The sequence below is a fragment of the Penicillium argentinense genome (assembly GCF_028826775.1).
Source record: "Penicillium argentinense strain IBT 30761 chromosome Unknown utg000005l_segment0_segment0, whole genome shotgun sequence".
Classification (NCBI taxonomy): Eukaryota; Fungi; Ascomycota; class Eurotiomycetes; order Eurotiales; family Aspergillaceae; genus Penicillium; species Penicillium argentinense.
The window spans coordinates 4,129,931-4,146,815 of NW_026622664.1; the positions used below are offsets into that span (position 1 = coordinate 4,129,931).

At 53.1% G+C, this 16,885-nt stretch overlaps 5 protein-coding genes across 5 annotated transcripts; 3 read left to right on the plus strand and 2 right to left on the minus strand.

Moving 5' to 3' along the window:
• Positions 1-457: 457 nt before the first annotated feature.
• fhdA (putative transcription factor Tos4) lies at positions 458-2,143 on the minus strand (the record flags this gene model as incomplete). The annotated part of the gene is made up of 3 exons (XM_056618831.1): positions 458-484; positions 555-719; positions 755-2,143. The coding sequence occupies 3 exons, from the start codon at positions 2,141-2,143 to the stop codon at positions 458-460; spliced, it is 1,581 nt and encodes a 526-aa protein (XP_056474990.1).
• A 2,642-nt stretch (positions 2,144-4,785) lies between these two features.
• On the minus strand, positions 4,786-6,170 carry sun1 (SUN family protein UTH1; the record flags this gene model as incomplete). Its single annotated transcript, XM_056618832.1, has 3 exons — positions 4,786-4,830; positions 4,889-5,119; positions 5,166-6,170. 3 exons carry the CDS (start codon positions 6,168-6,170, stop codon positions 4,786-4,788), a joined length of 1,281 nt encoding a protein of 426 aa, XP_056474991.1.
• A 3,817-nt stretch (positions 6,171-9,987) lies between these two features.
• Positions 9,988-11,231, plus strand: N7532_006339 (uncharacterized protein; the record flags this gene model as incomplete). The annotated part of the gene is made up of 2 exons (XM_056618833.1): positions 9,988-10,056; positions 10,110-11,231. The coding sequence occupies 2 exons, from the start codon at positions 9,988-9,990 to the stop codon at positions 11,229-11,231; spliced, it is 1,191 nt and encodes a 396-aa protein (XP_056474992.1).
• Positions 11,232-11,619: 388 nt separating this feature from the next.
• On the plus strand, positions 11,620-12,802 carry N7532_006340 (electron transfer flavoprotein subunit alpha/FixB family protein; the record flags this gene model as incomplete). The annotated part of the gene is made up of 3 exons (XM_056618834.1): positions 11,620-11,925; positions 11,995-12,163; positions 12,225-12,802. The coding sequence occupies 3 exons, from the start codon at positions 11,620-11,622 to the stop codon at positions 12,800-12,802; spliced, it is 1,053 nt and encodes a 350-aa protein (XP_056474993.1).
• Positions 12,803-13,280: 478 nt separating this feature from the next.
• On the plus strand, positions 13,281-16,536 carry N7532_006341 (putative sister chromatid cohesion factor (Chl12); the record flags this gene model as incomplete). Its single annotated transcript, XM_056618835.1, has 3 exons — positions 13,281-13,503; positions 13,571-16,058; positions 16,113-16,536. The coding sequence occupies 3 exons, from the start codon at positions 13,281-13,283 to the stop codon at positions 16,534-16,536; spliced, it is 3,135 nt and encodes a 1,044-aa protein (XP_056474994.1).
• Between the last annotated feature and the right edge of the window lie 349 nt (positions 16,537-16,885).

Genomic DNA, 16,885 nt, shown 5'->3' on the forward strand with positions numbered 1-16,885 from the left:
GGGGACAATCGGGGGTAAACGTGTGAGGGGGAACAGGAGACAGAAAACGACTTGCAGATAAGAGGCCGTGGGGAAGCATGAGCATGAGCATCAGATTAACATCAAGCATGAGAACGCTGAAAGTCCCGTGAGACGCGAAACGACACACAGGCGCTTGTGACGCACATCGTACACCTCCATTTTGAACAATAATCAAGACAGTAGTTTGAACAACGAGACGAGAACAGGTAGACGGACAAGACGGTCAAGTCAACAAGGTAGCATGAACATAAGCTTGTAACTCTAAACAGGGTAAAATCAAACAGAAATAATATTAAAAGTCAGGGTATGCCTCACGCCACGCTATGCGATTCACCTTTTTGAAAGTGTAGGGATCAAGAATAGGAACACGAATATGTACTGAGAAAGCCACGCATCAAGGAAATGGCCGACGACGAAAGATTACTCTTTCGTTGGTTCATTTTGGCTTGCGCCAGAAGTATTGCTAATTGTTTATCAGCTGAGTTATTCTCGATGACTTCGAGGCTATCGGGAGAATTATTATGACTACTAACCTTGTGCTGTTTACGGCAGTTGCGCAGGCCGGGCTTGCCCATCCGGTGAGCCTCCAGGCGAGTGGGATCGTCATCAAAGTCGGGGACATAGTAGTACTCCGCCTCGAGGGGTTTGCCTGCAGCATCCTTGCCCTGGCGGGGCACCTTGCCGATGCACTGGGAGTGCTCGAGGATGGAACGGATTTCAGCACGGGAGGGACCATCAGGAGTGCCGACGGACCGGCGGATCTCGGGGGAAGGTTGTTCATGATGGTCGAGAAGGGCGTGGAGGCGAGGCGGGAGAAGGCCAGCTGGTTGGCGGCGTGGTTGCGGATGCGGTCGACGCTCTCGTCGTCGATGGTAGGATTGATATATTTGGACTCTTCAGAGTGATGGCGCTCGTAATGAGGTTGCAGGTTCGGCTGCGAGTTCGAGCGAGAAGGAGAATGGTGCTTGGGGGACGGAGCGGGTTGAAGATGTTCGGCCGGGGGCAGGCTGCGCGGAGAACACGCGGTGCGAATGGGAGAACGAGCGCGAATAGGAGAACGGGCCCGAACGGGCGATTCACCGGCGTGGAACGAGGCCATACGAGGCAAGAGGTTCTCACCAAAGGGTCCGAAGGAGTGAATAACGGGATCATTCTCCTCATCATTCTCACCATCGGACTCTTCGTCTTCACGGTGACCCAGGTCAATTCCCTGGGAGCTCTGGAGAAGTAGACTCGCGCGACGAGCACTGCTGGAAGTTATTCCGGTGACGGTATTGTGACGCTTAAGAGGGGAGCCTTGGTCTTCATAAACGACCACCGGGGGGGCCTGGGAGCGAGCAAAGAGCGGCGAGGAAGGAGGAATAGCGCGCTGCACGGCGGGCGACGGGGACACCGGTGAAGCCAGGCGTTGGTTCTCGGGGAACGGACTGCCTTCCAATGTACGAAGAGGTCTCTTCTGGGTTGGGGTTCCCTCATCCCAGGTTTGCTCCGAGTCGGTGGACGGGCAATCCTTTCTATCATCTTCGAGTTCCTTTCGGGGCCATTGAACCAAGACGCGAGATTCGTGCACGTCAATCATGATGTCGGCATCCTTGATGTCCGACGTGAAGGTCTTCCCCTTGGCCAGATCGTACTTTTTTCCCTGGCAATGGATCTTAATGCCATTCCAGCCCATGCACATAATCTCGACTCGGTCACGGTCGAAGGGGTTAGGCGCAGGCTTGTAGGTAGCCTTGACATGAACACGAGAGATCATTCGGCTGTTAGCCAGCTGATGCTGACACGAGAGACTTGAACGTCCCATCAGGAGGGGTTCTCCATTCTCCGGCAGCATGAGTTCGGGCACGGTGGACAAGGGAGCTCGCTCGGACGTGGACGAGAAGGTACGGCGCTCTGAAGGGCGAGCAGCAGCGATGCCGGGAGGCGAAGAGGACATGATATGAGTCGAGGAGGTTGGGACCGGAGTAGGGTACTTTGAGACGGCTGGTTCGCGTGCAACACGCTTGGTCGGGCGAGGCAGAGACGGGGACGAGGTCAAGGGCTCAAAAGCCGGCAGCAGCGAAGCAGGACGCTTCATGCCGGCGGCAGGAGCCATGCTGCTGCGGCTCGGAGAGGAGTCCATGATTGCTCACAGCAGTAATTAGTTTCTCAGATGGTGGTGAAATCCTGACGAGCTCCTTTTTTCGACGAGAACCGAACGGAGTCGAGCTCGAGGAACTCGCGTCACCGCGTGAGAGTAGGGACAGGAAGGAAGAGACTAGTAAACACTGCAGGTAACGTCCAGAGGGAAGGGAGATAGGACGAGGAGGGCCTTGGACGAGCAAGGTGGGAGGGGTGGGAGTCGGAAGGGAGGGAAGCCTTGGGGAGAAAAAGGTGTGTGGTGGAATGTCCTGGGGCGGAACGTCTCGTTCGCCCTGCGCGGAAATGCACGCTTACCAGCCCGACGCGTTCGATAGGCGCCGACGAGGGTTCACGGGCTCCACTATACTGTCGCGACCCCAATTGAACTTCACGAGAGCTTCGAGAAATTGAACACTACAAATATTGGGCAGTAGAATAAATGTTCGCGTGAATTACGCCGACTTTTCCACCTCTCCAGCAGTCTACAGTGTAGCTATACTAGACGTGCCTTCCTCGGGCAATGCGCGGTCGCGTCTGAAGTCACGTGTTTATAAAGTGGGCCATGACGGGCACGCGAGACGACCAGAAGTATGCAGCTTGCGCTCTTGCCCGGTATGCCCTAGTTGTCATGCCCATGAGGCTGGCATTCGCCCTCGGCCTTCTGGCGAAAGTTGACTCTCATCGGAGATGCCAGGTGACGACTACCACTAGGCTGAAGTCAAGGAGGATGGAAGGACAGTAGCTCAAAGCTAGACCTAGCTCTGCCTCGGCCGGCACGATTGCATTGAAATGCAATAATTGCGTACAGAAACTAGAAGTAGGGCAAAGGCTGGAAACTCCGTAGCATTGACCGCCTCGAATTGGAAAGCAATTGCGTCCTGGCATAGTGGATATTGACGTGAAGTGACGCGCTAGCAAATTTTACTCCGCGGGGTCTAACGGGGCGCGTGGTTACCTTACGCCGCGTCGTTGAACAGATTTCGCGATGCAAGTAGCCCTTTAAACGCCTCAATTCGCGACAAGTGAAGACAAATTCGATTTGTCTCTATTCTCGGTATTTATCACAAATCGAATTGATGGGTTGAAAGGGCTTTTCTCTTCCAAATTTTGCCATCACCTCCAATCTTTCAAAACCAATAACCGTAAAGACCGTCAAGATACCAAGCAAGATGGCGGGGCGAAGCACGAAAACCTCGGTCATACTGGCCCGTACGTGCATGAGGTTTCTTGAAACTCGCTTAGGTTGCAATTGAATCCACCGGAATCAGCACGGTCGTGACTCTCGTCTGAGCTGCCCTAGCTTGGTGATCTGAGATGGTTTGAGGCTCAATATCCACCACCCTGCCACCTATGTTTCCCATCTTCCAAGACAAGTTTTAGCTAGCCACCGCCCAGCCAACTTAACCTCGCCGTGGCCCAAATCAAGATTATCAAGTTATCGCCGCATGGTGCAGAAATGATGTGCAGAAATGATGTGCAGAAACGACGAGCTGAAAATCTCAACGCCACATTTATCTTTGCCTGGGAGACGGTTCATTTGGAATGTAGGGCTGGCCCGGTGAGAGCATGACATCGCTAGTTGCTGGTGCAGTGCCATATAGTCTTCGGTATGCCAGCCAGCTGCCAGTTGACGGTCGCGGTGACTCTGCACTTTCATTTCGTCTCTTACCTACCTACCCAACCTATGGTAAAAAAGAGGCGAAGCAGCAATAATTCCATCCAAGCAAGGCTCATCTGATCGATCAAGATGACAACACCAGTTAATGGACAGTCGTGGTGCCAGATCTTGAGTAGTCACATTCCATGCGATCGGGGGATCCGTGTTACTCCGGAGATCAGACTATCCTTTCCGGATTGGGTATGTTGTATCACCATCCATATTTCGTTGTAGTACACCCATGCTACGCAGTAGATGCGGTGACTTTGCCATAGCTATGGTGGGGAATGATCGCTGCTAGGTTTAGTGCCAAATTGAAATGCTGTTAAGGGGCATTTTTCTATCACGCTACCTCCCCCAAGTTTCCAAGGGTGAGGTGGTCTAGAACGTTGTCAATCTTGGCGTAGGTACATACGATCGAGTGTATAGCGGATGGGAGGCTTTGAAGGTAATCATAAGTCATGGATTGAGAAATGGAAAGAAAGTTAATCAAAGTCGGATGTGAGAAGACTGGGTCCCAGTCGCGCAGTGTCAAGGAATGGACAATGCTGCATCAAGCAACAAAGCTTTGAGATGAGGTCGAGAAGACCAAAGACAAAAAGGACCTCGGGACAAGAATTGCAGGATAGATGAGAAGATATCGAGGGGTTGCACTTGGAGTATTCAATAGATCTAACCATGGAACTCCCGCAACAAAAACCAGCGGCTTCAACTGTGGCAGCCATGGAGAAAAGAAGGGAAGAAATAGCAAAGATTGAATTTCCACCCAAAATCCACCCTCATAAAACAAAGATAAAATTTAAGATACACAGAAGAAAGCAACCTTCAAGTGACAAACCGTGATATAGACAGAAACACAGAGTGGGAGTAAGAGTGAGAGCGGACTCTCACGCTCACACCGTCTGCGCGGTTATTGCGAAATAAGAAAATAGAAGCTCATTCTTGTCGCGATGACATGTGTTTTGAATGGAGCACCCAGAAAGCCCTTACTCGTAGAAAACGAAGTAGGCGTTGCCGGAGGAAGAAGCGGCCTGGAGATGGAGTTAGCTGGGATTCTGCTGAGATGAGGTAGCTGAAGAGTAAACTTACAGTGCAGCCGTTTCCGCTGGTGATCTTGCCGGCGTTGTTGTAGAAGTTACCCTGGCCGTCGTAGCGGCAGTTGTCAGAGAGGTCATCACCAACAAGCTTGACCTTGAAGTCCAGGTCGGCATCGGTGGTGGGCTCGTTCTTGAACATGGACAACCAGGTGGCGCCGCTAGAATAGCCAACACCGAAGTTCATGGGGGCCCAGTTGCCGACGGGCTCGGAGCCATCACCCCACTGGCAACCCTTCTCGATGGAGACACCCTTGTTGTTGACGTAGTACTGAGCGGAGGTAGACTTGCCCTCCCAGTGGAAGTAGGTGGCACCGTTGGGGCAGGTCAGGGGGTGGGTGGCGCCGGGGGAGGCAGCCAGGGGGAATGGTCTCGGACTCGGTACCGGGGTAATCGGTACGGCAGATAGCAACGTCGGCGCTCATCTCGTTGCGGACGTGGACACCACCGGTACCTTCGATACAGAGAGTGGTGTGGTCCTTGTTGGTACGGTACAGCTTGCCGTCCTTGCACTCCAGACCACCAACGGACTGACCGGTGGAGCCCTGGGTGGAGGGCCAGTGAGCCTTCTGGTAACCAGGCGGGCAGGCGTAAGAGCACATGGAGCCGCTGGTGCAGGAGTCGCCAGTGACGGCAGTGACAATGGCGCTGACCACCTCATCGACGATAGTAACGTACTGGATACCAGACCAGCCACCAAGGCCGAGGTAGTCCAGAGGGACGGCACCGTACTCGGAGGGGAAGGTACCGCAGTCCAGCTCGCCATCGGGGAATTCAGCAGTGAGGCCAGTGGCACCAGAGCTGGAGCTGCTGCTGGAGGAAGCAGGAGCGCTGTAGGTCGAGGAGCTGGAGCTAGCGCTGGTGGTGGGCTCGACGGTGCTAGTGCTGCTGGGGGAGGGGGTGCTGGGGGTGATAGCAGCGGAGGTCTCGAGGAGCACCTGAGGAGTGACAGTGGAGGTCGGGGTGCTGGTGCTCGAGGGAGTAGGAGTAGGAGTAGCAGTGCTGGTCGGGCAAGCGTTGGCGACGGCGCTGCCGAGCCACTCGTACTTGTGGTCAGCAAGACCCTCGCAGGCCTCGTCCTTGCTGATGGCCTCAGGGGAACCAGTCTGCTTGGGGTCGAGGACAACGAAGTCGTAGACGGTGGGACCGGCGACGGGGACAGTGTCGGTCTCAGTCTCGACAGCGCGCTTGTGGAAGTGGGCGTGGCCGTGGCCGTGGGCGGCCACTAGGGTGCCTGCCGTGGCCAAAGTCACGGCAACAGAGTTGGTGAACTTCATTGCGAAAGTGTGAGGGTTTCAATCGAAATCTGTGCCAAGTCAGTGTTAGCAATTGCCTCTATCTCTTGAATTTCCCAGTCCAGGCGTCCGTGTGAATGTCCATGATCGATGCCTAGGCTCGTGGGGCGTTGTCCCCAGTGCCCACATACCAGTCCCGCGCGAGATGATCTGAAGTCGATCGATCGCAACTTTGCGTGCGCTATTGCGCGCCGACACAGGGAACAGCATCCAGATCATCTCCAGGCCACTCGCGGGTTCTCAAGTCCATCGATCATTGACCACGTCTGGCACATTTCCATCTCGGGACCCCATCACAGATATTGGGCATCTCACGTACATCAACGGCAAGCCAGTCGCGCGCTTTCGTAAAGAGCTGTACACAGAAAGTGGGAAATCGTGCGAAAGAGAGCGTGGTGGTTTTCCGAGTAAATGAGCGTGGGTGAGAGACGAATCCCTCTGGTCGGATGGGGGGGGAAAACTCGGGTGCAGTGAGGCTGGGAAAGAGAAGGGGAGAAGGAAAGTAAAACCCCTGGAGGGAGGAGTCTTCTCTGTGTATAGGCGTACGGTACCTGTACCGGGTACCGAGGGTGCCCCACTGGCGCCGGGCAAAAAAGGGGGTGTGACTGTCTCACAATACAGCGCTACACCCTCCTGTACGCTGCGGGTGGAGCCTGCGTCCAGATTGCCTGTGCCTTTGCAGGCCTCGACTGCTCTTGTCGCCTTGGCGTAGCATCTCCCGCCTTTTTGCCCACCTGCCTCCGTTTTGCCCTTAGTCCACCCTTAGTGCAGCGTGGGGCGCAGTCGAAATTTTTTTTTTTGATCTCTGTTTACTCGACTCGTGCCAGAAGCTTGGGGAGATGGCCATGCGCCAGGGGTCGCCCAATCACAGTGGCAGATTGAGGGCTGCCAGGGGCAGACGCGGCGGGACAGTCAGGCACACCAATCAGCACCGCCCGCCTCTGCCGAAATGCCTCGCGTATCCATGGGTACCGTACATAGTACCGTACTTCGGGGTCGCCTCTTCCTTTTAGCCATCAGTTCATGGACTGCTGGTGTAATTGCCACTCCATGCTGCTCTATTGAACTCTGCTGCCACCTCGTTCTGCCGGCCTCTGCCAAGGCACCGTTGCGGAGTGCCCCTAATGCTCCGCAAGGTTAATCCGATGATCGCAAGGGGTCGAGCTGGCCCAGTGCCCCTGGCAGGTGGCCCCGACCTGCGCCTGCGGGCAGCAGGGGCGCCAGCGAAAGCCAACGCTCCAGCCAGCGCTTTGCTCATCTCTTTGTCTATCTGCCAGCCATAGGGTACCTGCCATTCGCAATACCTGCTGTTTGTTGGTATCCCCTTGTATTCATCGTCACCCAAATTTCAGACCAACGCCCTGTTCCTACCGTAAATTAACCCTGCTCGCTAGACCCGGAAGGGCAGCCTGTAGGACCGCCCGAGGCACCACGGCCGAACTGCCCCAGGTCCTCGCGGTCCACTCAGATGACGACGTCGAACGATCGTTTAATTAACGTCGGTGCGCTTCTCCAGACCCAACGCACCACGTCCAATCAGCCTGGTCAGCATCTGTTTGTGTCCAAAGCTCAACGTCTAGTAATATAGTCTCACTGCAATAGCGGCGTCGGCCGGCAGATCAAGAATACTACTACAGGATGTACAAGTAAGCACCGCATGAGCCTCGTCTTCTGTTGCGTAGATACACCGCAGCACAGACGGCTTCAATGGGCCTTCCAAATGGCGATAAGCGTCTAGCTTGTCGATCCGCAGCAATCTTAATCTTCCCATCATCCGCGTCATGGCTCCTCGGAATTACATTACCACCTGCTGTACTCGTAATGGTACCGCTAGCCCCGTATTGACTCCCCGTGTATTGCGTGGAGAATCGTATTCCCCTTTCCATTTGAATCTCGCCCGCGCATGGCAGTCCAACTGTGCCACCTGAATTGACCTCTGCGAATCTCCATTGACCAGCTGTCTTTCATATTCCTGCTATAATCATCTCGTTCCTGCCCTGCATTCCTATATTTATTCCGGAACACAACGAATTTATGTGCCCGGTCGGCTACATATCAGTCCCAAATTTGAATCAGACGGATACTCTGTTGGTTCCGACTGGAACAGAACCACTCCAACAATCTCGGTGCCTGTCGCCTAGATACTTACCTCAGCTACACTACCGTACTAAGTACTCTCCAGACTCCGCCAATTAATCAAAACAATGTCCAGAAAATTCTCTGCTGAGTCTGCTCTCGCGGATTCATAGTCCGCCATCTCAAGCTGAACAGCCGACCTCTTTTCACAAATCCCTCGGGCTCCTATCCGGGGTGACGTGGAACCAGACACTTGCGTGGCGCTCTCCTAGCATGAGCACTAGACGTATCCGATCTCGATTTGGCTAATACAGTAAAAAGACTAACCCACTGTGCAAACATCGACCTTAACATTTCATTGAACTAGTCAACATGGGCCTGACCGGTCCCGATCTTCTTCCGCGGCGGGGACAACCACGCACGATGGATCTTGAAAATACCCATCTAAATGTTGCAATGGCACGTGTTGGCTCCAATACTGCGAAATTCTGCCCAATTCCGATTCCTTCTTGATGAGTGTTGTTTATGTCGACGCGTTGCCAACACCCTAATCCACATGTGGATGGTACCTTGCGTGCCAGTGGGCCGTAAACACACTGTACCTAAGATCACTCAGGTGCACACCGATGATAGCGCAGCTCGCCATGGCAAAAGTAGACTCCATTCTCTCTCTTCTTAAACGGGGCTATCGACCGTATGCTTGGCTGCCATGCTATTCCCAGGGCATGGCGAGATCACCTCGGTCCCGAATGCACTATATTTAGAAAGCTAAGCCGCATGGGTCAAGTGTCGTTTCTGGGCGTGGCGGCGGCCGTGGAGATCGATAAGGGTCTGAGTCATTTTCTGATGGTAGTATTGAGCTTATTTGATAAAATTTGGTTTCTGAAACGCTGCCACAATGGTGCAGTTGTGGTATTTTGGTGGGACGGTTGATAGCAGTGTTTGACTGTGTTCCAAAGATTCGTGGAATATCCGTGGTCACACTATGGCTTCGGTTGAGTTCTTTCGAGTAGAGATTTTATGAAATTCAGTGTCTTAAGCATACTGCAGTAAAGGGATCAGTTTGTGCAGCGGCCCAACGCATCAAACCACTGTGAGTAGATAGCAGATCTCTCGATTCGTGACCTGTGTGTGCATGATGTCATGTGATTTTGCCCATTCTAGATGAGCAAAGGTCAACAGCTAGTGGTCCATTGAGCTGACAGCTTTAAATTCATTCACACTCGGCCGATTTTTGGTGATTCATCAATATGGGTTTTTTATAATAGACCGGGCTTTGAAAAGCCAGTCGGCCATTCATGTGGTAGAAGCACTGGGACTATTGCAGTGCAATGCATTTTACCTGGAGATATATTTTGGCAGGGCCAGAGTGCCCCACCCAACACTTCACAATATCTGCGAAGTCGTATTGGACCCAAGGACTACTTTCAGCGACCACAAGACCGTAAGGGTATCCGGAGTCAGGTGATTTTTAATCAACGGTCCGAAAACAGTGTTTGAGTGGTAAAAAGTCATTCATCTTGGTTTATATTCGACCGTTGCTTTGCTGGGGTTGGCTTGTTTGCTTACTGGCTTACTAAGAATTGATGCTGATAAGATTTTATGCCTCAGGCATAAAACGGAGTCGACGCCAAGCCGGTGAAAATGTCACCGCCTTCCGAGGAATTTTTTTTTGGATCTGGATATCGGCGCAGAAAAATTGTAGAGTCTACATATCGTCAAGATGGCGTCTTCTACTGCTCTCACCTCAAAGGTGGAATCGGGCTCGCCCTACCAGCTCGACAAACCTCAGGTCAGTTATCAATGGCCTTTCAAAACCCAGGCGCATCTCCTAACTCTTCACAGGTCGGCAAAGCTACTACGGCGCTGCTGCGACACATCAAGTCGAAGCAGGAAGAGAAGGAGAAGACCGCCACCAAGAAGACGCTGATTGGTGACAACGACTCCGACGATGATGAGGACACCCCTCTCTCGAACGAGGCCATCTGGCTTATCCTCACCACCAAGAAGCACGTCGTGGATAAGAACCGCCTGAAGCCCGGAAAGATCAGCGTCCCGCACTCCCTGTACTCTTCGCCGTCGCTCAGCATCTGTGTTATCACTGCCGACCCCCAGCGCAGCGTCAAGGACATCGTTGCCGACTCCGCTTTCCCCTCCGAGATCAGCTCGCGCATCGAAAAGGTCATTGGCTTCTCTAAGCTCAAGGCCCGCTACACCAGCTTCGAGAGCCGTCGCCAGTTGCTCTCCGAGCACGACGTCTTCCTGGCCGATGACCGCATCATCAACCGCCTGGTGCCCACCCTCGGAAAGATCTTCTATAAGTCTAGCAAGCGCCCGATCCCTATTCGCATTGCCAAGATCGAGAAGGAGGATGGCAAGCGAGTCAAGAAGGATCCCAAGAAGAAGGCTCCTAAGGAAGAGAGAACCGCTGCCTTTGCCTCGCCTCTCATTGTCGCCAAGGAGATTGAGCGCACGCTCCAATGCACCCCCGTTCAACTTGCCCCCGCCACCACCTGCGCCGTCCGCGTCGGTTCCTCCAAGTTCACTGCCGATCAGCTGACCGAGAACATCACAGCTGTTGTCGACGGTATGGTCCAGAAGTTTGTCACAAAGGGCTGGAGAAACATCAAGGCTATTCACGTCAAGGGCGCGAACACCACCGCTTTGCCCATCTGGCTGGCCAGTGAGCTCTGGGTGGACGAGACCGATATCGTTGAGGTTGATCCTCTTGCGGTCGAGGGTGATGCCAAGGCTAGCAAGAAGCGCAAATCTACTGGCGACGAGAAACTGCTCGAGGATAAGAAGTCCAAGAAGTCCAAGGCTGCTGACGAGGGTGAGGATGCGGCTGAGGTTGCGGCGCGGATTGAAAAGCTCAAGAAGCTCAAGGCCCAGGCTCTGGAAGATGGCGAGCCGGTGAAGGCCGAGGCTCCCAAAGCTGAAAAGAAGAAGAGAAAGTCGACTTCATGATGGGTTCCCTCATAGATTTGCCTACGTAATGTTTCTGCATGTATAAGGTATCCTCGGCGTACAAAATATCACGTGTCTTTTTCAGTACATCTGCTATATATCAGTCCCCTACAGTCCAGAATTCGTCAATAGGTTTCGGCATAGAAGTAGACGTAGATCCCAATCTTATTCTAACAGCAGACCGCCCATCGGCATCGTCATAGTTCTGGCGGCGGTCAGCCTATATGATGCCTGCATTAGCCGAGTCCGACCTCGGGAGGGCAGGTCTTGGCATCCCGACGATAACCACATCCTCACATCACCGCAGATCGCCGAGATTCCATCTCGACTTTCCTCCTGGCAACTTGGGAGCGCAACGCCCATATTCTTTCCCAATAACGCCGTCACTATGATTCCGATCGCTCGACACTCTGCTCTGCGAGCTGCCCGCTCGCAGATCTACCCAACCCGCGCTCTGCGTTCGCCCGTTTCTTCGGCGCTCGCCCGCCTCCTCTCGACCCTCGCCGTTCTCGAGCAGCGTGATGGAAAGCTGCAGAACTCCTCTCTGTCCGCAATCGCGGCCGCTCAGAAGCTCGGTGGATCTGTTACTGGTTTCCTTGCTGGTAGTGGTGTGAAGGGTACCTCTGCCGCCGAGGCTGCGAAGATTAAGGGTCTGGAGAAGGTTGTTGCTGTTGAGAATGATGCTTATGAGAAGGTACGAAGCTCTGCATGCATTACGACTTGAAGAAAATTTCCTAATCGGCTTTTGCTTCTGTCTCTGTAGGGCCTCCCCGAGAACTACGCCCCTCTTCTGGTCGAGAACATCAAGAAGGGCGAGTACACCCACATTGTCGCCGGCCACTCTGCCTTCGGCAAGAGCCTTCTTCCCCGAGTTGCTGCTCTTCTGGATGTCCAGCAGGTGTCGGACATCACCGGCATTGAGAGCGAGGATAGTACGTACACAGCGAGAAAAGCGGATTGACATGTGATAGTCAATCACTAACACGAAACCAGCCTTCGTACGCCCCATCTACGCTGGCAACGCCATCCTGACCGTGCAATCGACCGACAACATCAAGGTGATCACCGTGCGAGGCACCGCTTTTCAGTGCGTCGAGACAGAGGGTGGAACCGCCGAGGTTGTGGACGGCGTGGACTCCAGCGCCGCCGCCCAAACTGAGTGGGTTTCCGAAGAGCTGGCCAAATCCGAGCGTCCTGATCTCGCTACCGCTTCCCGCGTCGTGTCCGGTGGTCGTGGTCTGAAGTCCAAGGAGGAGTTTGATCGTATCATGCTCCCTCTCGCTGACTCGCTTGGTGCCGCTATCGGTGCTTCCCGCGCTGCTGTTGACAGTGGCTTCGCGGATAACAGTCTGCAGGTTGGTCAGACTGGTAAGAACGTTGCTCCCCAGCTGTACCTCTGCGCTGGTATCTCTGGTGCTATTCAGCATCTGGCTGGTATGAAGGATAGCAAGGTTATTGCTGCTATCAACAAGGACCCCGAGGCTCCTATCTTCCAGGTTGCTGACGTTGGTCTCGTCGGTGATCTTTTCGAGAAGGTGCCTGAGCTTACGGAGAAGGTGAAGGGCGCTTAGATTTGTTGCGTGAGCTATCGGGGTTGATTTGATTTGATTTTGTCCATGACTGGTCGTGGGTCATGGGCTTTGTGTTGAATGAACAGTACAGTATACCATATCACTTTTAGAGGACTAGAGTCGAAAAGCCTAGTCACTTTGCAATACACATCTATGAACACAATTCTTCCAGCAATCGAGGACGTACTCTACCATGAGGTAGTTTGGGAGTAATCGGGTAGTTGAACATTGTCAGGACAACCCATCCCAGGGTGATATGTAAAACTTTAATAATATGTTGAATAATTCAGCAAAGAATCCCTAGGGTACCCAGGATGAAGTATAGGGTCTTAGGAGTTAGTGGCAATGCGGAGAACTTACGTAGTCTAAATAAGATGACCTAAACAGGTTAGCGCGGCACGCGTCGGGCGCGAGACGCGCTTCGGAGGGACTGCGATTAAGCACAAAGACTTCAAGACCCAAGACATGACCGAGACGCATGAATGATTCCATCGTCACCAATCCTGTCCTCCTTCGACCCGGCCCTCCACCTCCACTCCGAAGAGCCCACCAACACATCCAATCCCCCTCCGAGTCCTTCGACGACGACCTCGAAGCAATCCACCTAGCACGCGCGGATTTAACCCGCAATAAAGTCGTGATCCAGCATCGAGCCTGGAACTTGTCCGATGTATTTCGCAGCGACGACGATTTAAAGCCTGGTTAGGATTTCTTGTTTCACGCTACAGAAGTGTGGAGTGTTTGTGCTGATGTTCAGGCCTGGTATAGATACACCGACAAAGTCCTCCCTCGAAACGCCGCGAGCAACAGCCTACACACCAACCCGTAACTCCACCATACTCCCTTCCTCTCCTCCGTTTCCAAATATGCCTTTCATTTCGCCGCTCGGCACCTCATACGAGAATGCGGCCGGTGAGAAGCGAAAGGCCGGGGAAGTAGACGAAAGTCCGCAACAGACCGAACCCAAGCGACAGAAATTCGTCGGAGGATTCGTTGATGATGATGATGACGACGAGGAAGACGACGAGATGGCCGCACTCAGGGATGAACAGTTGAAAAGCCAGTTCGAATTGCCTGAGAATCCCGAAGCTCAACTTCCTGGCATACCTCCTATGGACCTGTCTAAACCGAATGATTTCACACCCGAAGTTCCGACCATACAGCCTGAAATGACCATTCGAACAGCGCCTGCTCCCTTGAAAAGATTTCAGATCAAGACTTGCGCAGGGAAGACACACAATGTTTCCTTGAAGAAGACCCAAGCCCCAGTTTCCTATGAGCGCATGATTGCCAGTCGATCTGAAGCGGATCCTGGAAGAGCGAGGACAAGCTACTATGGTATTGATATTCACCAGATGATGGATGATGCTGCGAATGAAATAAAAGCTGCCGCGGCAGCACCTCGGCCGCCTGTCCAGCCATCCATAGAAAAACACGATGGAGATGCGAAGCAGAAGAAATATGATTCGATGATGTGGACAGAGAAATACCGTGCTCGCAAGTTCACCGATCTAATTGGAGATGAACGTACGCACCGAGCCGTCCTTCGCTGGCTGAAGGGATGGGAGCCGATTGTCTTCCCGGGTCTATTCAAGTCTCGTTCCAAGAAGTTCAAAGAAGAGGATGACGAAGAGCGCTATCACCGGAAGGTCCTCTTATTGAGTGGACCTCCTGGATTGGGAAAGACGACATTGGCACATGTCTGCGCCAAACAGGCAGGCTACGAGGTGCTCGAGATCAACGCCAGTGACGAACGCAGCAGAGATGTGGTTAAGGGCCGCATCCGCGATGCACTGGCAACGGAGAACGTCAAGGGTGCCAATGTCGAAGTCGGCGAGAACAAGGTCCGTCGAGCTGCGAAGCCCGTCTGTGTCGTCGTCGACGAAGTCGATGGTGTCGTTGGCGGAGCTGGAAGTGGTGGTGAGGGGGGTTTCATGAAAGCCCTCATTGACCTAGTCCTGCTTGACCAGCGCAACTCAAACCGTCCTTCGGAAGACAGCAAAGGCAAGAAGCGCAAGGGCGATAATTTCCGTTTTCTTCGACCTTTGATTTTGGTCTGTAACGACCTATACCACCCAAGTCTCCGGCCCCTCCGGGCCTCGTCTATCGCCGAGATGATTCATGTCCGACAAGCCCCGCTGGAGAACGTCGTCCAACGAGTACGGAGCATCTTTACCCGCGAAGGTATTCCATGCGATAACGACGGAGCCCGCCGGCTTTGTGAAGCAGCCTGGGGCATCACGAATCGAAGACAGCGCTCCACCAAGAACAGCGGATCTGCCGAGGGTGATATCCGCAGCGTCCTCGTCGCCGCAGAATGGGTTGCACATAAGCTACGCAATGAGCGTTCGTCCGCTCTACGATTGACCCGAAACTGGCTCGAGAACCGAGTACTCAGTGCTTCCACGGAAGGCGGCTCATTCTTCAAAGAAATGAGCCGTGGAGGTGTCCGCGAGATTGTGAACCGCGTTTTCACTGAAGGTGCCGGATTCACTGATGCTCCCGTCGGAGTGACCTCCTTCCAGGATAAGTTCGATGATGCGAATACCCGTGTCCCTGTTGGTGTGGCGGATCTCCGTAAACGACATGGTATCAATCGACTGCGGGAGATGGTGGATTCAAGCGGTGACCATGACCGTTGTGTTACTGATTGTTTTGCGGCATACCCCATCCAGCAATACCAGGACGATACTTTTCTTTCGAAACCGAATGCTGCTTATGAATGGTTGCATTTTCACGACTGCATCTCCGCAAAAGTCCATTTTTCTCAAGAATGGGAGTTGAGTCCCTACCTCAGCCAGTCTGTACTGGGGTTTCATCACCTCTTCGCTTCGGCTGCTGGCAAGATCGACGCCCAGGAAAAAGATGAGGACGATGAAGAGGCCAAAGAAGAACACCCTTTTTCTGGCCCGCGAGCCGACTTTGCTGCTTTCGAAGCACTGAAGGCAAACCGTGCAATCCTGACTGGTTTTCACACTTCTTTCTCTGCACCTATCGTCCGGATCTTCCGATCCTCCGAGTCGGTCGTTACGGATCTAGTCCCCTACCTCGTGCGCATGCTCTCACCAGACGTCAAACCGGTGATTGTCCGCGGAGGCGGCGAGCAGAGAAGTACAGCCACCGTCCGCAAAGACTCCGAGAAAACACTCGTACAATCTGCCGCCCGCGTCATGGCAGGGATGGGAGTGACTTTCGAGAAAGTACGCGTTGAGCACGAAGGCGGAGGCCACGGCGGCTGGGCTTACAGAATGGAGCCGTAAGTACACGACCCCATCCAAGTCTCGCAGACCGAACTAACCCTCCCTAACAGACCAATCGACTCGCTAGTCTCCTTCTCCAGAATGCCTCTCAGCATGGCATCCGGAGGTAGCGCACCAGTGCGGTATGCCGTCCGACAAGTACTCGACCAAGAATACCGGAAAGAAACCACGCGCAAACAAGCAGAGTCCGTTACTGCCGCTACTGGCGGGAAGTATCCCCAAGTCAAATCAGCGTCAGAACCCGGCGATACGGCGAAGAAAGCTATGAAAGAGGGCGTTGTCAAGCGAGATTTCTTTGGCCGAATTATTCAGGATCCTAGCCCCAAGGGTAAAGGCGGCGAGGATAAAGATGGTCACGATCCGGCGAATGAGTCGGCCAAGGCCGGGAGGAAGGTTTGGATTACTTATCATGAAGGATTCTCGAATGCGGTGCGCAAACCTATTTCGATGGCTGAGCTTTTGACTGGGTTATGATTTGTTTCTGTTTTCTTGTTTGATTACAAGATTGGGCATGTTTTAGTGCTATTGGCGTGCATCCTATACCATTGAGTTAATTTCTTGTTTGCAAATATTTCATCTTTAGTTTATGTTACGAAAGAACATATTTCCGAATCTTCTAATAATTCGTTATCATTCAAACTGTAAAACCAAAACAAAGCCCATTCTATAACTAACAAATGAAATAGATTGTCCTCACAAAAATCAAAAGTAAGCACAAGGTATTAAAATATCAATATTAAATCATTCCATCATGAATCAGCTGAAATATCAGTATGAAGATCAAAGAAACAAGTAGGCGGATTGGTATCAGATATCAAAGCGC